This window comes from Argopecten irradians, chromosome 10 (genome assembly GCF_041381155.1).
Source record: "Argopecten irradians isolate NY chromosome 10, Ai_NY, whole genome shotgun sequence".
In the NCBI taxonomy this organism is placed as follows: Eukaryota; Metazoa; Mollusca; class Bivalvia; order Pectinida; family Pectinidae; genus Argopecten; species Argopecten irradians.
In genome coordinates this window covers 1,342,651-1,367,841 of record NC_091143.1, presented here as the reverse complement: position 1 = coordinate 1,367,841, position 25,191 = coordinate 1,342,651, and the positions used below count along the sequence as shown (strand labels likewise).

At 34.8% G+C, this 25,191-nt stretch overlaps 1 protein-coding gene across 2 annotated transcripts; it reads right to left on the bottom strand.

The window, feature by feature from the left end:
- Positions 1–110: 110 nt before the first annotated feature.
- On the bottom strand, positions 111–24,126 carry LOC138332871 (receptor expression-enhancing protein 5-like). Of its 2 annotated transcripts, XM_069280863.1 has the most exons (6): positions 23,918–24,126; positions 22,211–22,304; positions 14,352–14,490; positions 12,280–12,424; positions 9,566–9,601; positions 111–3,172 (listed from the first exon to the last, which is right to left on the bottom strand). In XM_069280863.1, the coding sequence occupies exons 1-6, from the start codon at positions 24,054–24,056 to the stop codon at positions 3,087–3,089; spliced, it is 639 nt and encodes a 212-aa protein (XP_069136964.1). In that variant the 5' UTR covers positions 24,057–24,126; the 3' UTR covers positions 111–3,086. The 2 variants fall into 2 exon arrangements, with proteins under 2 accessions (XP_069136964.1, XP_069136965.1); XM_069280864.1 differs by lacking the exon at positions 9,566–9,601 and having other exon boundaries at positions 23,918–24,125.
- Positions 24,127–25,191: the final 1,065 nt, after the last annotated feature.

Here is a 25,191-nt window from a genome sequence, read left to right as displayed (position 1 = left end):
AAGTTCTTCTCTAAGATTCTCTATGTTTTAGTTGTGAAGTTCTGTCATTAATAATAAAATTAACAATTACTACTTTTACACCGCTCAATAACAAACAATAAAGACGAGAATTAAGAGAAAATTGTTGTATTCAATTTAGTAATAATATATTAAATTTCATTTGAAAAAAGTAGTTATTATTGAGCATGCCTTCTGAGAGTATGTACATTAACACATAGATCTACACTTTACATACGTGGTTAGAACTTACAGAGATGGTTCAGATAGATATGCAAAGATACAATGTCCGATATATACACCTCCAGGATGTCCTAAGTGTAAGGGAGGTAATTCATGGTAACTAAATCAATATCTAATTGGGTAACAGGTTAACGTTTTATGAAGAGGCAGCTGCCCAGTGCATTTTGTATGTTTTGTCTAAAAAAAATAACTATAAAAATCTGTCATTTAATATCTATGAGCCTTAATTGTGCAATAACGATAAGTCAGGGTTTTTTGGAGATATTTTTTTCCATAATTATCATTAGCTAAAGTCATTTTTTAGATAATATCAATTGGTAGACCCTCCATTCATTTGTGATCATGAAAAACATACCATTTTCAAATGTAAAACTTTCTTCAATTATTACTTTTTCAAAATAACAGCAAAGAAATCTTGAAAAGGAATGTAGACCCAGGAGGAAAACTCAAAGCGAGCAAAAGAAATCTTATCAAACTTTGGGCTGCCACGCTTTAAATATGAAAGTTGAAAAAAGTTAATGAAGGAATGCTTCAAATTATATCTACATCACCCTACACTAATCAGTAACATGTCGGACCTGACTCGCGTACTAAGGCACAAAGCTGTGGGTCAGGCCTAGGTCTGACCAGAAAATCGTTTAATTCTCTTAGTAATAAATGTTAGCAAGTTTCTATTTCTGATTCAAATGTAAGGTATGAAATATCAAATTACAATTTTTGTCTCTGTCTTAGTAAGATCTGCATTTATAGGAACTACAAATGTTTGTACTTTTTTGTTTTTTGATGGTAATTTTGAGTTAACTACACCAGGACTAGAGGTTTTTAAATATGATTTCTATAATATCAATACCCTGTTTAACACTGGTTATGCTTTAGTCAGATTACATTTCAGCAATAACTTTCTCAGGGGGGAGGAATTGTAGAGTATTATACATGTGTGAATCAATCCTCATTACATTTGTATATATAACGTAAAAATTTAAATGTGGACAGATCTATTGTATTACTAAATTTCAGACAGGAAATTTTACATGTATCAAATTGATAATAAAGATAGCGTGCAAGACCAGCTAGCATTGTAATGGTTACATACCAAGCACTACAGCACCGAGGTGTTCAGAAGTTCATTGGTGACAAAATCTAGGCTAAAAGCAAAAACATGTATACATTGCACTTCAGAGAAAATTTTCATTTTTATAATAAATATTAAATAACTGATTTATGTACAGCAAAATTAACGAAATTCAAGATATGAATAAACATTTCAATAAACTACAATCTCGTCAAATAGCACTCGTATTTCAAGCCAATTTCTAACAATGGAAAATATTGATTTCCCTGTTGCAAATTTTATATGTCAAAGTTAAACAATATGAGTGTGATGTTTTTTTGTTTCAAAATCAACTGGAGATGAGATCTTGCTCAGACAAAGGTACACAAAAAGTCAACATGTACACTGTGGAGGTTCCAAGAGACAAGTGTCATTTGGATTTCCACGATACAGGACTAAAAAATACTCTTTAAGTTGCCTTCTGTGTGGGGCCTTTAATTCACACATACAAATGGGTAAAGGCATCAAAGGTCCTCATAGTCTATCCAATTTCCAAATATCCTGAGTAAATCAAATTTTTAATTCACTGGCAAGTCGGCTTTTTCTAAATTGAAAACTAGCTACAAATTACAATGTATTTTTTATAATTCTGACAATTTCTTAAGAGGAACTGTACCTTGATAACATTTGAATGAAGTCATTCAATTTTTTCTTAGCATCTACATAAAATGTCATCATGGGATTTCTACTTGTGAAATGTTTTTTAAGAATCCAATACAATTTGGGAAACAAAGAATGAAAAAATCTCAAAGAACAGAAAGAAATTTAGAGGATGTGATGGGGGAAAAAGTCTGTACGAAAGGAATGTTTACAGAACAGAACCAACAGGAGGTACATTTCTCATGGGTGTCCATCAATGTACGGTACATAAACAATGTTGAAATAGACTTTACATTTCAGATGGCATTAATGTATTCTGTATACACAATGTTGAAATTGTGTTTACATTTTAGATGACATTAATGCATTCTGTATACACAATGTTGAAATAGACTTTACATTTTAGATGAAATTAATGTATTCTGTATACACAATATTGAAATAGATTATAAAGTCCCTTGAAAGATGTATACAATATTGAAACATGAATGTTACATTTTTAGATGGGATTGACAAAATAATGAAATTGACTTTACATGTTGAATGGGATTACTGTAAGCTTCGACATACAACAAAGAAATAAACTTTACATTTGTGATGGTATCTAATGTAAGTAAACGTATACAATATTGAAATAGACATTACACTTCTCATGTTTTAAGTCCATCTATAATAACATCATCTACAATATAATCAAATCTGAAATACTGGTGTTAATTAAAGTGAATACATAAACATATAAAACAGTCCCAATTCCAAGTGGAGAAGATTCTACAATAAAGCATGTTTTGGTACAAATATGATCAAGTTATTGTAATGTTTACATAAACAACATATACTTTGTTACAAGCTGATCATTTAGAATTGATGCAGCAGCTATACTATAGTGTCATGGATCGAAACTTGGCCGACAAATAAACGAGTAATACCAGGCTTACAGTATACAGATCTCATACTTCAACATACTTCCAAAAAGTAAAATTTGTGCTTAAATATGAATAAATTATATTTAGATTACTGCTGATCCATATACACCTGGTCCATATGATGTAACGTCCAGTTCTGTGGCTTGTAATTCCAATGTTTCCTACAGTTTCACGGACCTCTCGTGTTAATGCAGTACATTGATCTCATCCTAGTCAGACTTAGACGAGTCAGCGATGTGTCGCTTTGCTGCCTCAGCAGCCGCGTCTGTTGCCATCTTCTCAGCTATTCCTCCAGCTGTAAACAAAGGGAGATAATTACAATTGTGTTTGTATGGAAATAAATAAATGACTTTCAAAGTAATATGGGTGACTCCGGTAAATGAGACTATGAGGACCAAGTACAAACTGAACAAGGTAATATTGAGACATCCCTAACACTGATCTACAGCAGAGAGGGAGGGGAGAGGGTTAGAAGTCACAGTCGCTATATACATGTGTTAATGTACACATAGTAAGAAAATTTGAACTATTTAATAAGTTAACTTTTATGCAAAAACTATATACATTTATCTAAGATAACAAGTATTACAGAAAATATAAACACACTTGCCAACCCTTTCTATTTTGAAGGGAGACTCGATTTTCATCCCATTTTAATAGACTCGATTTTCATCCCATTTTAGCAAGTCCAAATTTTCTAATATTCAAGATGTTGAAAATCTGACTATACCATCAGAGTGAACAGGTCAAAATGTGCATAAATCAACTTTTAATTTCTTTATAGGGGGTTACTATTTAGACTTTCTTGAGGTTAAAAGTTTAAACACATGAAATTACCCCCATGGGAATTTCAAAAAGTTGGCAAGTATGTAAGAGTTTGTAGAGGTCAAGGGTTGAGGGGAGGGATTCAGCAAGTGTGCTGTTACCAATTATACAGTCAACTGCTGATATCTTCTCCATACCAACTACACTTATTAACCATCCAATGCCTAATTACCCTGTGTAAGGAATGCTACCTCAACACAGGTCATTAACTGTATAAAATTTTGTATAACAATGTTAAACACAGCTAGACAGACATTGGCCAGGTTCTAGTCCGGGGCAATACTAACAGTACACACAGTAACAGCTGTGGTACGTAATCTATACTAGCTCAACATGTGGAGGACGTATACCTTACATGATCAAGCTTAAGTATCAATTTGTTCTTGGAATAATGAACAAAATATGTATACAATACACATAAGACTGATCTCCATGCAATCAATACAAGGTTATTACATATATACAAGTCTACAGTTTTAAACACGAGTAATTGATGTAAGAATGCTGTGGTGTCTTACAACAACCATACATACATTTTATTTTCAGTAATTGACAAAAAATATTATTATTCACAAGAAGTCATTTAAAGATTTTAGCCTACTTAATTTGACCCATGTGATCTTGAATGAAGATCAAGGTCACTGTTACATTACATAAAAAAAAAACAACAAAAAAACAAGAGGCCCATGGGCCTTAACGGTCATCTCACTAATATTATATGGCATAAAAAAGTACATAAAGGTCATTCACTTCAACAAACTAGGTAGCTCTTTATCCTAGTATGCTACAGGCCCAATATCAGTTCTCAAGGCCTCTTAGTTATTAGCCTATTTGACCCATGTGACCTTGAATGAAGATCAAGGTCATTCATTTGAACAAACTTGATAGCCCTTCATCCCAGCATGACACAGGCCCAATATCAGGTCTCAAGGCCTCTCAGTTATTCACAAGAAGTTGTTAAAAGGATTTTAGCATTTTTGACCCTTGACCTTGACTGACGATCAAGGTCATTCATTTGAACAAACTTGATAGCGGTTCATTCCATAATGTCACAGGTCTAATATCATCTCTCTAGGCCTCTTAGTTATTCACAAGAAGTCCTATTTAACCCCTGTGACCTTGAATGAAGATCAAGGTCATTATTTGAGCAAACTTGATAGCCCTTCATCCCAGCATGCCACAGGCACAATATCAGGTCTCTAGGCCTTTTAGTTATTAACAAGAAGTTATAAAAAGATTTTTGCCTTTTGACCCCTGTGACCTTGAATGACGGTCAAGATCATTCATTTGAACAATCCTTCACCCCAGCATGCTACAGGCCAAATATCAGTACCCTAGGTCTTCTGGTTCTTGAGAAGAAGTCGTTTAAAGATTTTTACCTTTTTGACCCCTTTGACCTTGAATGAAGGTCAAGGTAACTCATTTGAACAAACGTGGTAGCCCTTCATCCCAACATGCTACAGGCCAAATATCAGTACCCTGGGGCTTTCCGTTATTGAGAAGAAGTCGATTAAAGACTTTAGCCTATTTGACCCCTGTGACCTTGGATGAAGATCAAGGTCATTCATTTGAACAAACTTGATAGCTCTTCATCCCAGCATGCCACAGACCCAATATCAGGTCTCTAGGCCTCTTAGTTATTAACAAGAATTTGTTAAAAGGATTTTAGCCGTTTTAACCCCTGTGACCTTGAATGAAGGTCAAGGTCATTCATTTGAACAAACTTGGTAGCCATTCATCCCAGCATGCTACAGGCCTAATATCAGTACCGTAGGCCTTCTGGTTCTTGACATGAAGTCGTTTAAAGATTTTAGACTTTTTTGACCCCTGCGACCTTGAATGAAGGTCAAGGTCATTCATTTGAACAAACTTGGTAGCCCTTCATCCCAGCATGCTACAGGCCAAATATAAGTACCCTGGGCCTTTCAGTTATTGAGCAGAAGTCGTTTGAATGTTTAAAAGTTTTGAAAGTTTACGGACGGCGGAAGGCGCATTCAAGTAACCATTACTTATTTAAAATAACATCAATATTGTCTGCAATCCAGTAATCATTAATCAAATGAATAAACAAATAACAAAAAAATATACAGCTAGAATATATCTATATACTAAACAGATGTACCCTACCAGAAGAATTTACCAGGATTTATATACATGTAGGTTAAACTTTCTCTTATTAGAACTCAAATTAAATATATGCTGTGTATATCTTGTCATAAAGCAGTGATATCAATAGTGTTTAGAGCAGGTATTGATTGTAACATTGTTAAGTTGTGATAATTGTTTTAGTGTGAACAATCAATAACGCTACTCCTGATATGATAACAATGCACCATGAGAAGAGACCAAGCATCACTAGCTTTCGTTAAAACCTGAGCAGTTTTACATGTTGTGTACAGGTCGTATATAATCTGGGTACAGCAGGATTTGCATGCTGATTAATGCACTGGGTTTGATCAAATGCCAAATCCAAAAGGGTTTTAATGTGCAAAATTTGCTTCATGAGAGGAGAGCTCAAGGAAGGGGAAGTAACTACAGGGGCAGGCAGCAGTAGAGCCATGTGCTTGATCAAAACAGTATATTTATAGGGTAATAATTCTACATCACTTTCCTGTAGTTAAACATAAAGCGGTCGTTTATTTTGGGGCCTTCTGTGCTTACATCAACACCATTTGTAAAGTAATGCTTCCTTTACATTGTATATACTTGTTCTACAGTTCTATTACAAAGCTTAGGTCCTTCTAAGATTTTATAAATGTTAGTTTACACTTAAAAGAAGTCTTGGGTATTTGTTTTGAATACAAATCAAAGATGTGTAATGGAAGGTAGGTATGAATAAGAAGAAGATAAAGAAAAAATCGCATTTAAATGAGAGGTCAACTGCATTTAAATGAGTAGGTCAGCCATAAGTGCTTGTATAAACACAAAGCATATACATGCCTTTGTGTTAAAAAGGACTTGCAGATTTTAGGCTCATCACTGCATTTCCATATTAATCCAAAATCTCAATAATGTATTCAACATGTAGAAAAGAATAAATGAAAGTTGTTTTAAAGTACCATTTTGGTAAAAGAGGGTTCAGTATCCAGTCATGGCTTATATTTAGCTATTTATAAAACAACAATGCATGCATTTAGAATTGTCTCACCTCAAACCAATCTTATTACAAACACTTGGCCATCCTATTACATAGGACTATAGTATATATTCATAGGTACATCTATTTCTCTCTAATTTTAGCTCTTATACAATCATTTTAACTTGTCTTCTTTTTTTACAGTTATTGCTTTCTTCAGATTTGTCTAGATTTACTTTTATGTACTCAATCACACAGAGGTTTCATTCTGATAAATAAGACACTCAAAGTAAATACCATGCAACATAATGTATACAATGACTGTGGTAGACTTATAATTAAATGTTTATGTAGAACTGTACAGACAGAAGATGAGTTTATACTCTTGACTCCTATAGATATGTGACTGTCGTAGACTTACATGTTTATGTAGAACTGTACAGACAGAAGATGAGTTTATACTCTTGACTCAAATAGATATGTGACTGTCGTAGACTTACATGTTTATGTAGAACTGTACAGACAGAAGATGAGTTTATACTCTTGACTCCTATAGATATGTGACTGTGGTAGACTTATAATTACATGTTTATGTAGAACTGTACAGACAGAAGATGAGTTTATACTCTTGACTCCTATAGATATGTGATGAGTTTATACTCTTGACTCCTATAGATATGTGATGAGTTTATACTCTTGACTCCTATAGATATGTGACTGTCGTAGACTTACATGTTTATGTAGAACTGTACAGACAGAAGATGAGTTTATACTCTTGACTCAAATAGATATGTGACTGTCGTAGACTTACATGTTTATGTAGAACTGTACAGACAGAAGATGAGTTTATACTCTTGACTCCTATAGATATGTGACTGTCGTAGACTTACATGTTTATGTAGAACTGTACAGACAGAAGATGAGTTTATACTCTTGACTCCTATAGATATGTGACTGTCGTAGACTTACATGTTTATGTAGAACTGTACAGACAGAAGATGAGTTTATACTCTTGACTCAAATAGATATGTGACTGTCGTAGACTTACATGTTTATGTAGAACTGTACAGACAGAAGATGAGTTTATACTCTTGACTCCTATAGATATGTGACTGTGGTAGACTTATAATTACATGTTTATGTAGAACTGTACAGACAGAAGATGAGTTTATACTCTTGACTCCTATAGATATGTGATGAGTTTATACTCTTGACTCCTATAGATATGTGATGAGTTTATACTCTTGACTCCTATAGATATGTGACTGTCGTAGACTTACATGTTTATGTAGAACTGTACAGACAGAAGATGAGTTTATACTCTTGACTCCTATAGATATGTGACTGTCGTAGACTTACATGTTTATGTAGAACTGTACAGACAGAAGATGAGTTTATACTCTTGACTCCTATAGATATGTGACTGTCGTAGACTTACATGTTTATGTAGAACTGTACAGACAGAAGATGAGTTTATACTCTTGACTCCTATAGATATGTGACTGTCGTAGACTTACATGTTTATGTAGAACTGTACAGACAGAAGATGAGTTTATACTCTTGACTCCTATAGATATGTGACTGTCGTAGACTTACATGTTTATGTAGAACTGTACAGACAGAAGATGAGTTTATACTCTTGACTCCTATAGATATGTGACTGTGGTAGACTTATAATTACATGTTTATGTAGAACTGTACAGACAGAAGATGAGTTTATACTCTTGACTCCTATAGGTATGTGATGAGTTTATACTCTTGACTCCTATAGATATGTGATGAGTTTATATTCTTGACTCCTATAGATATGTGACTGCATGTCGTAGACTTACATGTTTATGTAGAACTGTACAGACAGAAGATGAGTTTATACTCTTGACTCCTATAGATATGTGACTGTCGTAGACTTACATGTTTATGTAGAACTGTACAAACAGAAGATGAGTTTATACTCTTGACTCCTATAGATATGTGACTGTCGTAGACTTACATGTTTATGTAGAACTGTACAGACAGAAGATGAGTTTATACTCTTGACTCCTATAGATATGTGACTGTCGTAGACTTACATGTTTATGTAGAACTGTACAGACAGAAGACGAGTTTATACTCTAGAATCCTATAGATATACACTGATATATGTAGATACTTTTACATTACACTACTCACAGCACTTGCTAATTTTGCGAGAAGGCTCACAACAGGCATCCGAGACAGTTTCATTTGGAATACCCAAAACCTTAGCCAGCTTTTCATCAAGCATGGCTTTCCCTACAAAATTATTTCCAAGCGACACAAGTTAATTATATATAAGTGTCACTACAAACAAGCATCACCTCTACACATAGAATGGCCATATTGAGTTTAGATCAAGCACAAGGTTCCCAGCGAGTAACCATTCAAAAGTTAAAGCTGCATAAACTGGTTAACAAAGCTTTGGAAACAAAATTAAAACATCATGGGATTTTTTCAAGTTATGAAAAGCCAATAAACAAAAAACAATATTACAAGTAAATGTGTTATTATACTTGATATCTTATGTAATAAATGATTGCTTGTCTTTAAATACATAACATACTAATCCCATACCAATATATCACTCATCAATCAGAATGCATATCACATGTAGTTATTTAGATTATAGCTAAGCTGAAAGCTGACAAATATTAATTAGTTTAATTTCATAACCTGAGAAAATCCTTGTCTTTTAACTGAAGAATAAAACAATTAAAACACAGGACTGCTATTCCCAGTGCACAGTCAAACTGACCAATGATAATAACTTACCGTACTGTCCAGCTGTCTGTTTGGCTATGCCAAACACTTTATACAGAAACAAAACAAAAGTGCATGTCAGCATTCACATACTACATTGAACAGAGCACATGCCAAACCACTAGCTGTATTGCTTATGTTTATTATTTTGTAGAGTTATCTCCCTTGTTCTATTGCTTTTTATCAGCTATAGCTAGCTGTATTGCTTATGTTTATTATATTGTAGAGTTATCTCCCTTGTTCTATTGCTTTTTATCAGCTATAGCTAGCTGTATTGCTTATGTTTATTATATTGTAGAGTTATCTCTCCTTGTTTTATTGCTTTTTTATCAGCTATAGCTAGCTGTATTGCTTATGTTTATTATATTGTAGAGTTATCTCCCTTGTTCTATTGCTTTTTTATCAGCTATAGCTAGCTGTATTGCTTATGTTTATTATATTGTAGAGTTATCTCTCCTTGTTTTATTGCTTTTTTATCAGCTATAGCTAGCTGTATTGCTTATGTTTATTATATTGTAGAGTTATCTCCCTTGTTCTATTGCTTTTTATCAGCTATAGCTAGCTGTATTGCTTATGTTTATTATATTGTAGAGTTATCTCTCCTTGTTTTATTGCTTTTTTTATCAGCTATAGCTAGCTGTATTGCTTATGTTTATTATATTGTAGAGTTATCTCCCCTTGTTTTATTGCTTTTTTTATCAGCTATATAGCTAGCTGTATTGCTTATATTGTAGAGTTATCTCTCCTTGTCCTATTGCTTTTTTATCAGCTATAGCTAGCTGTATTGCTTATGTTTATTACATTGTAGAGTTATCTCATCACCCCTTGTATTGCTTTTTTATCAGCTATATATATATATAGCTAGCTGTATTGCTTATGTTAATTATATTTCATGGTTATTACATTGCAGAGTTATCTGCCCTTGGTGTATTGCTTTTTAGCAGCTACAGCTTGCTGTATTGCTAATGTTTATTATATTGTAGAGTTATCTCCTCTTGTTGTATTGCTAATTTATCAGATATGTCATGAGTTATCCTTAGCTGACCTTGACCCTATTGTAAAACTAACTTGCACCAGTTAACCTTTATATGTATCATATATAGACTATAATATGATTTGATATCAGTTTTGACATACGCAGTTTGATCTGTATGATATAAACAGTTAATGAAGAAATTTGAAAACCTTAACCCAAGTTCCTTTAGGAATATCTATTTCATGTTTACTCACTTGTATTTTTATAACTCTATTATTTATGTTTAATTATATAAAAGCTCATAATTTAAAATATCTTTAATTTCTATAGCTTTAACTCTCATACATTATTAGCCTATGTATCCATACCTGTCATATATTGTTCTATATATATTGAATGATAAATCTCCAGAAATTAATATAAATATCTACACATCTAAGGAAGTAGAGAAAAGTCAGGAAATAGTTGGTGATTAAGTGGACAAGGTGTTGTATCACAGTATCACAGTAAACACTTGTGTTATAGACACATTGATTCTCAGACCAGAAACAAGCTTCATTTACAAACTAGAAACATGCTTCTTTTCAGAGAGGGAAACGTGCAATTGGTTAATTTTGGGCTGGAATCCATGTTGTGGCTAGAAACATGCTTCATTCCTGGGTACGACAGGTTATAATGGTTGGTTATGATGGTGGTTTGGTAATCTTACACTAACGTACCCCCAAACACTGTAGAGAGAGCAACCAGTAATACATAAATATATACAGGCAGCTAGCTATATACAAACACTAGTATGTATGTCTAAATTACTCAGATATTATTTCATGTCACCAAAGACATGTTAGCAAGTTTCTTTACATAATGTCACTGTTTCTATGAATAATTATAACATGTTTCTTTAAATAGAACCATCTAAAAGTCTAACTGTCTTCATTTGTTTTAATGTAAAATTTTATACTCTAGACACATGTTAATCATTATAAATCAATAACTAACAACAAACTTAAGGATACAGGAAATTAACATAAGCTTGTTTTCTGATCCCAACTATTCATGAATTTATGTGCATGATGTTGTATTAAATGATGAAATAAGTATTGTTTGATCTAAAGGATACGGGACAAGTTGTACCTTCCAAATGATTGTACTGTGAAGGGTAAGCAATTTGGTATGAAATACTCCGCCCCAAACTACCAAAGCCCTTACTCCAAAACTACCCCTGATTCCAAAACAAACACTGTACGTCCTTACAAAAATATCTTACTTTATATCTGACACTTCATAAATGAATGGAAAAATTACCTTCAAAAAATATATTACTTTATATCTGACACTTCATAAATGAATGCAAAAAATTTTTTTTTGTGATGTGAGGTCTCTTTTATTCTATATCAAAAATACTGACCTAACTATCAGTGACAAAGAAGCTGGAGTTCAAGGTCATTCATTTTAACAAAGTTATATATACCGTATAGCCACCCTGTCTCTAGTTAGGAACATTTTTATTTACAGTAAAAGTATGCACTAAGATATAATTAATTACAAAAGATACATTAAGCAATATACCATGCTAAAAAAGCTGAGCTTACAGTATATCTAGTATCAAACTGAACATATATATATTGAATAATAATATGCAGACAAGTGTATATAAGCTTTATATGATTTATACAACATTAGCACACAAAATACAGATATATATATATATAACATATGTTATTATCAAACTGACAGGAGGTAGATAACTCACCCTCGTGGATAGCGTCGGAGGCTTTGTCGAGGGCTGTGTCGATCTTGTCCTGATATTTCAGTACGACGGGACGAATGACTCGGTTGTAGATGGTGTGAGAACCATTCCACGCTGTTGGTGCCATACAGTAACCAAGGAAACAGCACTGCAATACAAATTGTCCTCACTTAGCTATTTAAAGTTGTATTGCTGCTAATTTCACTGTAACGATATGTAACTTAAACATTTGATATTTAAACATTGACATGTAACTTGATGATTTAGCTCCCCAAAAGCATATGTCGGCCTATAAGAGAGCCGAAATCTAGGAATCATATATTCCTGGTTTTGAATAAAGCGCCTTCAATCACCGCCACGTTCAGTGACTTCGGGTTTTGTCGGATTCCTAATCGTATCACGCGACTGACGTTCGACACGACCTGCACGTGGTGAGCCAGGTAACTAGAGTAAGCACACATGTGTTTGTTTACGTTTTCCTTCTGGCCTATATGAGCAAATCATGCTGGTATATGTCCACAGATTGAGTATTTGAAACATCCATTTACACATTACCGTAAAATGTTGTGTGTATCAAATATTGTAATGTGCGAGCATTATTTTCTTTGTAGATAGAGTCTGATGAGGTCGACCACATGTTTTGTTTATGAAAAATTGTTGATATTTTCTCTTGGTTTCACAACTCTCGTTTTACTTCAAGATTGTCGCGACGATGTTCGAAAGAGTTCGGAATGATTTGGCATCTTTCGAGCCCATTTTTCATGTGTACACGTTAAAAAGATTTTTTACTTTTAATTAAAGATACTCCCAGTGCTGCAACTTTATAAAAAGTGGTAAAATTAGAAAGTTTAAACCTCAGACAGACGGAGAAAAATATGTATAACACTTAAACAGTTTTCACTATGACCAAAAGAGCGAAAGTTATAGACCATACAACTTTAAAGTTGTATAGTCTACGACTTTGTCCTCACTTAGCTATTTAAAGTTGTATAGTCTACGACTTTGTCCTCACTTAGCTATTTAAAGTTGTATAGTCTACGACTTTGTCCTCACTTAGCTATTTAAAGTTGTATAGTCTACGACTTTGTCCTCACTTAGCTATTTAAAGTTGTATAGTCTACGACTTTGTCCTCACTTAGCTATTTAAAGTTGTATAGTCTACGACTTTGTCCTCACTTAGCTATTTAAAGTTGTATAGTCTACGACTTTGTCCTCACTTAGCTATTTAAAGTTGTATGGTCTACGACTTTGTCCTCACTTAGCTATTTAAAGTCGTATAGTCTACGACTTTGTCCTCACTTAGCTATTTAAAGTTGTATGGTCTACGACTTTGTCCTCACTTAGCTATTTAAAGTTGTATGGTCTACGACTTTGTCCTCACTTAGCTATTTAAAGTTGTATGGTCTACGACTTTGTCCTCACTTAGCTATTTAAAGTTGTATAGTCTACGACTTTGTCCTCACTTAGCTATTTAAAGTTGTATGGTCTACGACTTGCTGTCTTTTTTGTCATTTAAAATGTTCTACATATTTTTCTCCCCTTCTCTTTGTTTTAAACTTTCTATATATACCGACTTTTGAAAAGTTGAAATTTGCAAAGGTATTAAATAATTAAATTTACATATTAATTTTCTACAAGTACACTTTAGCTCTGATGTCTCCGAACTGTTCCGATCTGTACGAGTATTGCAGTTGTCTGTCACGTGAGGAAACTCGGTTTTCCGATATTACCCACATGATGTTGATCTGTGTCCGCTTTTAGAATGCATGACATTCCTCACTCAATCTGAATGTTATTTCGGTGCTTTTATGGATCTGAATCATCGTATATCTGCATTCATATTCACACATTGTATGTTCAATAGCAGTTTATTAGAATGAAAATTACATGAAATACCAAAGATTATGATTTTTCAAATTTCATCTAATGGTGGTATAATATATTGTTTTTGTATATAGATCCTATTGTTGTTGCCTTGTCTGTGTTTAAGGATTGTATATCGGATAATTATTTAGTATATCATAGAAGGATTTATAAGTTCTCTAGAATAACCAACGACATGTGGCCAAGCTTACCTTCAGGAACCAGTAGAAAGGAATCCAGAAAAGGAAGATGTCAGCGAAAAACTCGAGGAGTGAGAAGAATGCGTAGACCACCCAATATGTCAGCCATTTTGTATCATCATCCTTGTTATTACTCTCTATGGCTTTAATTCTGAAACAAACAAGTAATACATTTCTGATTCACTTTCACAAACAAACAAGTAATACATTTCTGATTCACATGCACAAACAAACAAGTAATACATTTCTGATTCACGTGCACAAACAACTAAGTAATACATTTCTGATTCACTTTCATTCTGAAACAAACAAGTAATACATTTCTGATTCACTTTCACAAACAAACAAGTAATACATTTCTGATTCACATGCACAAACAAACAAGTAATACATTTCTGATTCACTTTCACAAACAAACAAGTAATACATTTCTGATTCACTTTCACAAACAAACAAGTAATACATTTCTGATTCACGTGCACAAACAACTAAGTAATACATTTCTGATTCACGTACACAAACAAACAAGTATAAATTTCACATTCAAGTACAAAAACAAGTAATAGATTTTCTGGTTCCAAATATCCGTTTCCTTTCCACATTCACTGGTTATTGTACTTTTCATCCTTTGATATTTATCTGCAGATTTCTTGCAGTATTTTCACATATTGGGAATTTTTTCTTTAAATTGTTAGCTAAGTATGATGATGGTTATTCATCAGTGCCAAACTTGTAAATGCTCCTTCAACTATTTTTCTGATATAGAATCAAACATACATATCTATATTGATAGTAGTCTACATACAGTGCTTATTATATTAAATTACTAATAGCTAGCCATGTATAGCTCTCATCGGTATTTACAGTTAATTAATTTACCTGGATATAAAATATTAAGTACATGTACTTATGAAAATGGTTTTAATTATGATAAATGAGCAGGACCATGAACATATAACATCATATAGGCGTAGATATACTGATCATCGAGTCCTAACAGACATGTGTCAGGTTTGTCGACTGATCATCGAGTCCTAACAGACATGTGTCAGGTTTGTCGACTGATCATCGAGTCCTAACAGACATGTGTCAGGTTTGTCGAATGTTCATCGAGTCCTTATAGACATGTGTCAGGTTTGTCGACTGATCATCGAGTCCTAACAGACATGTGTCAGGTTTGTCGACTGATCATCGAGTCCTAACAGACATGTGTCAGGTTTGTCGACTGATCATCGAGTCCTAGACATGTGTCAGGTTTGTCGACTGATCATCTAGTCCTTATAGACATGTGTCAGGTTTGGCGACAGACATTTCTGTGTTTCTGTGTGTCAGGTTTAGCGACAGACATTCTGTGTTTCTGTGTGTCAGGTTTGGCGACAGACATTCTGTGTTTCTGTGTGTCAGGTTTGTCAACAGACATTTCTGTGTGTCAAGTTTGGCGATAGAACGAATATACGTACCCAGCTGCTACTATACCTTTCGGCAGGGTACGAATTGGTCCCTATGTGTCGTAGTGGAGCACTGCCGCCGAAAATCACTTGGGCATAGTTTTCTGTACTTTTTTGTAGATATATCAGCCTATACGTTACAATGACTAACATCCCATACACAGTGATAAAGATGACCTTGGAATTATATAGATTGGCCAATGTATTAGGACAAAGGAGAGTATAGAGAGTTGGTTCTACAGTATAACTTGTCTAAACCGAACCCTGTATAAACCGGAAACTTGTCTGTACCAATTAATTTGTTTGGTCCCGGCAAATTTCTTAACAAACTATAATTCTCAAAACCTGCATAATCCGGAACCTGTCTACTCTGAAAACCGAAACTGTCTAGGTAATGTTAATATACCTTTCTTTGTAAAATTAACTTGGGCAAACCGGCAACAATGTTTTCACAACATGGGACTGATCATGAGGCGCCTAAGGAGATTTACCTGTACCAGTATACTTAGGGCTAGATAGTGACAACTTAATTTTCACTTTCATTAGACGGTTTTGTTACCTGTACATGGTATTTGTGAATACTTTCCACGGTCAATTCTAACAAAAAAACATACACATAACTTCTGAGAGTTCATTTTAATGTAGCACACCGAGAGAAATGGATCGTACATGTACACCTCAGAAACCAAGAAAACATAGGATGTGTTATACCATGTACATATATGAGAATAAATGTTTGTGCTGTAATAAAAAAATTCTTCTGATGATTTCCATGTGAACATATTGTCATAAGGTTCTATCCTCTATAAACCGGACACCTGTATAAACCGAACAAATAGACTGGTCCCGTTCACATCCGGTTTAGACAAGTTATACTGTACTATTAATTAATATACTGACAGGAAAGAATTTATATTTTTAAAACATGAATTTTACCTGAAGTGATATTGCTATATTGTCACTATGACTAAGTTAAAACTGTCCTATTACCAAAGTAATACAGATTTTTATGACAACATCCAGAACTTAAAGGACATGACCATCATCTCTCACATAGTTTTTACTAATTATGTATCCACTATTTCATCCTCTCTCTGTATGTACAAAGTGTGTCACTGTACCAGATAGGGATACATTACAAACACAGATGAATCATTATAAACAAATATATAGATCAAATGACCCGCCCAAACAAAACGCTGGTACCTACCATCCCCAGGGTTTACCTAACCAATGTCCCCGCCTAAACAAAACGCTGGTACCTACCATCCCAAGGGTTTCATATAACCAATGTCCCCGCCCAAACAAAACGCTGGTACCTACCATCCCCAGGGTTTACCTAACCAATGTCCCCGCCCAAACAAAACGCTGGTGCCTACCATCCCAAGGGTTTACATATAACCAATGTCCCCGCCCAAACAAAACACTGGTACCTACCATCCCAAGGGTTTACGTAACCAATGTCCCCGCCCAAACAAAACGCTGGTACCTACCATCTCAAGGGTTTACATATAACCAATGTCCCCGCCCAAACAAAACACTGGTACCTACCATCCCGAGGGTTTACATATAACCAATGTCCCCGCCCAAACAAAACACTGGTACCTACCATCCCGAGGGTTTACATATAACCAATTATCCCGCCCAATCAAAACACTGGTACCTACCATCCCAAAGGTTTACATATAACAAACGTCCCCGCCCAAACAAAACACTGGTACCTACCATCCCAAGGGTTTACCTAACCAATGTCCCCCCCCCAAACATAACACTGGTACCTACCATCCCAAGGGTTTACATATAACAAATGTCCCCGCCCAAACTAAACATTGGTACCTACCATCCCGAGGGTTTACATATAACCAATGTCATAATGATACATCATAATATAAAATGTCATCACTGTTCAAATAGGACAGCAGTACTCACAACCAGCTCTGATTTCTGTACTTTTTATACGTGGCTCTTTTATAGACAGCTTAATTCAATCTGAAGAATTTATGACACCTCCACAATACATGTACCTTGTATATATACGGTATAGACCTAGCTCTATGTAAATATGTAGTGGATTGATAGTAGGATATATACGGTATAGACCTAGCTCTATGTATATTTATCCTGCAACTGTCCCACATACTGACCGATAACAACTGCCGGATAAACTTGTGCTTTATCCGTCAATACGATATGCTTTATCCGTCAATACGATCACGTGAATTTGTTCCATATCTGACGGAACTGTGATATTGCTATATTGTCACTATGACTAAGTTAAAACTGTCCTATTACCAAAGTAATACAGATTTTTATGACAACATCCAGAACTTAAAGGACATGACCATCATCTCTCACATAGTTTTTACTAATTATGTATCCACTATTTCATCATCTCTCTGTATGTACAAAATGTGTCACTGTACCAGATAGGGATACATTACAAACACAGATGAATCATTATAAACAAATATATAGATCAAATGACCCGCCCAAACAAAACGCTGGTACCTACCATCCCCAGGGTTTACCTAACCAATGTCCCCGCCTAAACAAAACGCTGGTACCTACCATCCCAAGGGTTTCATATAACCAATGTCCCCGCCCAAACAAAACGCTGGTACCTACCATCCCCAGGGTTTACCTAACCAATGTCCCCGCCCAAACAAAACGCTGGTACCTACCATCCCAAGGGTTTACATAAAACCAATGTCCCCGCCCAAACAAAACACTGGTACCTATCACCCAAGGGTTTACGTAACCAATGTCCCCGCCCAAACAAAACGCTGGTACCTACCATCTCAAGGGTTTACATATAACCAATGTCCCCGCCCAAACAAAACACTGGTACCTACCATCCCGAGGGTTTACATATAACCAATGTCCCCGCCCAAACAAAACACTGGTACCTACCATCCCCAGGGTTTACCTAACCAATGTCCCCGCCCAAACAAAACGCTGGTACCTACCATCCCAAGGGTTTACATAAAACCAATGTCCCCGCCCAAACAAAACACTGGTACCTACCATCCCAAGGGTTTACGTAACCAATGTCCCCGCCCAAACAAAACGCTGGTACCTACCATCTCAAGGGTTTACATATAACCAATGTCCCCGCCCAAACAAAACACTGGTACCTACCAATCCCGAGGGTTTACATATAACCAATGTCCCCGCCCAAACAAAACACTGGTACCTACCATCCCGAGGGTTTACATATAACCAATTATCCCGCCCAATCAAAACACTGGTACCTACCATCCCAAAGGTTTACATATAACAAACGTCCCCGCCCAAACAAAACACTGGTACCTACCATCCCAAGGGTTTACCTAACCAATGTCCCCCCCCAAACATAACACTGGTACCTACCATCCCAAGGGTTTACATATAACAAATGTCCCCGCCCAAACTAAACACTGGTACCTACCATCCCGAGGGTTTACATATAACCAATGTCATAATGATACATCATAATATAAAATGTCATCACTGTTCAAATAGGACAGCAGTACTCACAACCAGCTCTGATTTCTGTACTTTTTATACGTGGCTCTTTTATAGACAGCTTAATTCAATCTGAAGAATTTATGACACCTCCACAATACATGTACCTTGTATATATACGGTATAGACCTAGCTCTATGTATATATGTAGTGGATTGATAGTAGGATATATACGGTATAGACCTAGCTCTATGTATATTTATCCTGCAACTGTCCCACATACTGACCGATAACAACTGCCGGATAAACTTGTGCTTTATCCGTCAATACGATATGCTTTATCCGTCAATACGATCACGTGAATTTGTTCCATATCTGACGGAACTTTTTCTAACTTGACCCAGAACTTGAACCTTCCAGTGAATGAAACGTCATTCAGTCCCGCTAAAACGTGACGTCACATTCATCGAAATGACGTCATTTTTACGATATCGAAAATCTCGTATGGCGGTGTCGTCTTTTTCTTGGCTCATGACAAAGGTATGTATTGTTAAGTAATTCTTTAATGGGTATTTATTGCTATTTGAGTATTTTCATTTCCTTTCAGTGATATATCACCCTGAATAGAATTACGGTGACTGTTTGTGAATGCGCTTATTTATTTCCCACGGCAGTAAAAAGGAGTACACTCTCATTCGGTTAAGTGAATGAATCTTTACCTCCGCATCAATGAAGCGTCTCGCTTCGAGCGAAACAAAGTAAGGAACTGTCAATTTGCTTTCGTTTTGAAAGCCATAATAGTTGCAGGATAAACAGAATACACGGTTAGTATCTTACAATACAAGTTTTATTTTGGTGCTCGACACGGAAAGCCGAGATGACTCGGCAAAGCCTCGTCATCTCGGCTTTCCTAAGTCTCGCACCAAAATAAACCTTGTATTGTAAGATACTAACCGTGTATTCTCTATGTATGTAGTGGATTGATAGTAGGATATATACGGTATAGACCTAGCTCTATGTATATATGTAGTGAATTGATAATAGGATATATACGGTATAGACCTAGCTCTATGTATATATGTAGTGAATTGATAATAGGATATATACGGTATAGACCTAGCTCTATGTATATATGTAGTGAATTGATAATAGGATATATACGGTATAGACCTAGCTCTATGTATATATGTAGTGGATTGATAGTAGGATATATACGGTATAGACCTAGTTTTATGTATATATGTAGTGAATTGATAATAGGATATATACGGTATAGACCTAGTTTTATGTATATATGTAGTGAATTGATAATAGGATATATACGGTATAGACCTAGCTCTATGTATATATGTAGTGAATTGATAATAGGATATATACGGTATAGACCTAGCTCTATGTATATATGTAGTGGATTGATAGTAGGATATATACGGTATAGACCTAGCTCTATATATATATGTAGTGAATTGATAGGATATATACGGTATAGACCTAGCTCTATGTATATATGTAGTGGATTGATGGTAGGATATATACGGTATAGACCTAGCTCTATGTATATATGTAGTGGATTGATGGTAGGATATATACGGTATAGACCTAGCTCTATGTATATATGTAGTGAATTGATAATAGGATATATACGGTATAGACCTAGCTCTATGTATATATGTAGTGGATTGATAGTAGGATATATACGGTATAGACCTAGCTCTATATATATATGTAGTGAATTGATAGGATATATACGGTATAGACCTAGCTCTATGTATATATGTAGTGGATTGATGGTAGGATATATACGGTATAGACCTAGCTCTATGTATATATGTAGTGGATTGATGGTAGGATATATACGGTATAGACCTAGCTCTATGTATATATGTATGTCATATTCATTTAATTCTTTGGTACTCTCCTATCATATGTCGACATAATACGACAGATTACATTATCAAGGACACTGATGCAGTAGCATGAGTGTGAGGTTACAGGTGGTTTGTCTGCATGGGGACATCAGTAACACAAATAACCAAGGAGACAATTACACACATCCCAGTCAAAGTTAGAGACCATCAACTTCTATAAACATGCACTGTATCTATATAATAAAGCAGTAAAATGTGTACCAGTAATTATACCCAAATATAAATGCTTATACATGTATATTTATCTTATACACAGACTCTTACTTTTCTCAGGTAACAACTGACAGAATGGGTCACATGACAATATTTTTTCTATAATCACACAACAGGTATACAAGGTAGATATATATATATATATATACTAGCTGGTATTCATGTGTACATGTCCAATGATAACCTGCTAGTAACAATTATAATTTATACATGAATTAACAGGGTTTTTTTTAATGGGGCCCATGGCTTAGAATTTGGGAAAATTGGTGCAACAAGACCAAGATTTGGGAAATATATTACAATATGAAATAAAACATAATGAATTTGATTGTTTATTTCCAGTGTAATTTATGTACTTTCTGAAGCAAACTAAACAAATATTTATGCGTTAACCAAATAAGTTCATCAAAACCTTTTGGATAGTTTCGAATTAAATCTAATTTTGGGAAATGTGAAGTTGTATGGTCTATGACTTAATTTTTTTTTGGTCATAGAATCTGCAGATTGAGAACCATGCATTGTCAATAAAGATAAATATAATGACACTGCTGCGTTTCCATCTTAACATTAGCTTTGAAGTTTGTGCCATGGAAATAGGGTTGGATATATTTATATTTAGATACCTTAGCTTCTAGAGATCATGTTCTAACACACAGCGACAGTCTCTGTTTCCATCATTTTGTTTATTTTTGATTAAACTTCAGGAAAGGCGAGTTCAAAGTTAATCCATAAAATGAAAAGAAGCGAGATGACAAGTTATCTCCTTACAAAGTCATTATAAACCATTTACCAAGCATATAAACACATTAACAAGCCAGTCTCGTAAAGTTTCACTTACGATGCGTATGCAGGGTAGAGAAAACCGACAAAGTTACAGACAAATTGGGCACCATATCCAATCATCAAGTATAGTCCCAGAAAAGCTAGCAGACCTGCAAAATACAATCACCAATTAACATAGGAATTAACATTAAAACAGGGCATCCAGTTGATCCTTGATGGACTTTTAACAGTTTCATTAGCCAAATTAATAACCATTTTTCAGAAATCTGAAGACAATTGCAAATAGACTTTAAACCAAATTAAGAGTACAACCTGATTTTTGGGAGTCAGAAACACTCCCAGGGGTCTACTGGATGACCTGATATTACATTTCTTTTTCCAGAAAGAATGATAACATTGTAAACATTAACATATCAGTACACAAAGATATAAACATATATACTACAACATATATGATAAAGGAAACTATCGCTAAAGAAGTGTAAGTCCAAATAATACCCCAGCCATACCTTTTAACAATGGCAGACAAATTAAATGTTAATTCTTCTTCTAAACAGGATCAAATATGATTACTTACAATCCAAATAGACATTTCATGTACATGTGAAGTGATAGGCGTTTGAACAGATTATATTAGCACGTACGTACATTATGATGAATTTGTGTAATCACTGTTCACAATAACATTTTTTTTATTTATTGCAGCTAGTGGTACTGTTACTTCAATTTTCAGTTAGAATACAGTGTAAACCGGTACTAAAGTAATCTTCCAATTGTTACATGAAAATCCCTGTCCGACATATTTCTCCTTCTAATTAGTTGTATATTGGCTCTTGTCAATGTTGGCAATCTTGTTGACCGATCAGTCCCAAAATGTAATATGCATAACTAGGGAACTAAAGGGAACATGAACATGAAATTTGAGAACGATTCCTTCATTACTTTCTGATAAATAACGGTAACAAACTTTAATTGTCAAAATCCAAGATGGTAGCCCGTCGGCCATCTTGTTTACCAATCAGTCTCAAAATGCAATATGCACAACTAGAGTCCTAGAGAAACCTATACATGTGAAATTTGAGAGAGATCCCTTCAGTACTTTCTGAGAAATAGCAGTAACAGACTTTAACTATCAAAATCCAAGATGGCTGCCTGGCGGCAATCTTCATGACCGATCGGTCCCAAAATGCAATATGCACAACTAGGGTCCTAGGGAAACCAACATGTGAAATTTGAGGTGGTTCTGGACCAGTAAATGTCTACATTTTCCTGACAAAATCTGACATTCTATGTATTCTATAGCTAGTAGTATATACAATTGTCACGAATTGTGTATCATGATTTTTACACAAGAGTGGCTATTTTTTCATCTTACCTTTTTTGTGGGATATATTGATGGCTTAATTCTCCCTTTAGTTCTCACCTTATTAGAATAATGTAAGCTGATTATACAGTCATCAAAATCTACTGACTCATATCTACTTTTATTTTACTTACTTAAATAATCTTAAAGTATCATCAAAATCTCCTAACCAATGTCATCAAAATTTCCGTCGTTGAATTGAAATTTCATCTATAATCGAAGGACTACAATTTTGCCCTAAGTTATTGACTTGAATATTGATCTGATAATCACATCAGTCTTATCATATAAACGTGTCCAGCGTATACACTAAATTCCGTTTGTACGTGCACACAGTGCAATCAAGACCAGCTGTTTGCCCTCCCATTCCGGTAATCCCGCCTTGACAGTCGAGCTTACCCAATGCAATATATAAACGCCTCACTCCGGTTTTCTGCTCTATTTTTTCTAACGTGTCTGTAGCGAAATTCTTCTCGTGCAGTATCTTGTCCAGTTTTGCCTTCCATGTCTCCACATTTTCTGAAACTGCACTTGCCATTTTGATAGATGTGTATAGATTTTCGATTCCGACTGACTAGGTGTGACGTCACCGGAAATGGGTATAAGCATCGGAATCATGATCAGTGAAATGCTTGTGTATTGCGAGTCTCGTGCAAGGAAGAGTTTTTACCGTATTTCTGCTAATGATCGCATCGACTGAATAGATTTCAATTTACTTTGCCATCTGAGAAAGAAAATCATAATAAGCAAAGCAATACAGAAACACAGGATGAATAAATCACTTAAGAAATAATTAAACAAAAATGTAGAAAACAAGTAAGCAATGGCATTTTCAAGAATGGAAAAATATCACTTTTTATTAATTTAAAATTTTCCTAAATATCTTTTTCGAAAATGAAATACGGAAGCTACATTGTAAAAATTCAGATGTCATTTTAACTTAAGATGTATTCATAACGTGATTTTGCCATTGACTGTATAAAAAGTTAGAAACGCCCGATTAAGACTATGTACTGTTTTGTTTTCAGTAATCTATTCGCATCGATGAACATGGATCACAAACTTAGTGGGTTTTTTTTTCTATTTCTTATAGTCTAGCTCTTTTTTTAACGAATTGAATTGATTTTTTTCTCTCTAAATTACTTGGAATTAACTGTGTAGAGTTATACGGGTTTTTTTTTTTCTTTATAGTTATACAGCTTTTTTGTCTTAGCTAATAGATTGGCTTGTATGTTTGTCGCTTTACTAATTAGTTAAAAAATTATCAACTCAATATTACTCCTGAAAGTCCAAATTTGTGTTTAAGGGTGAATGATATAATCTCGTGGTCTGGACCTTCCTTAGTCTCAGTAGTCTGTATAAATGTTTGGGATCTCGTGGTCTGGACCTTCCTTAGTCTCAGTAGTCTGTATAAATTTTGGGATCTCGTGGTCTGGACCTTCCTTAGTCTCAGTAGTCTGTATAAATGTTTGGGATCTCGTGGTCTGGACCTTCCTTAGTCTCAGTAGTCTGTATAAATGTTTGGGATCTCGTGGTCTGGACCTTCCTTAGTCTCAGTAGTCTGTATAAATGTTTGGGATCTCGTGGTCTGGACCTTCCTTAGTCTCAGTAGTCTGTATAAATGTTAGGGATCTCGTGGTCTGGACCTTCCTTAGTCTCAGTAGTCTGTATAA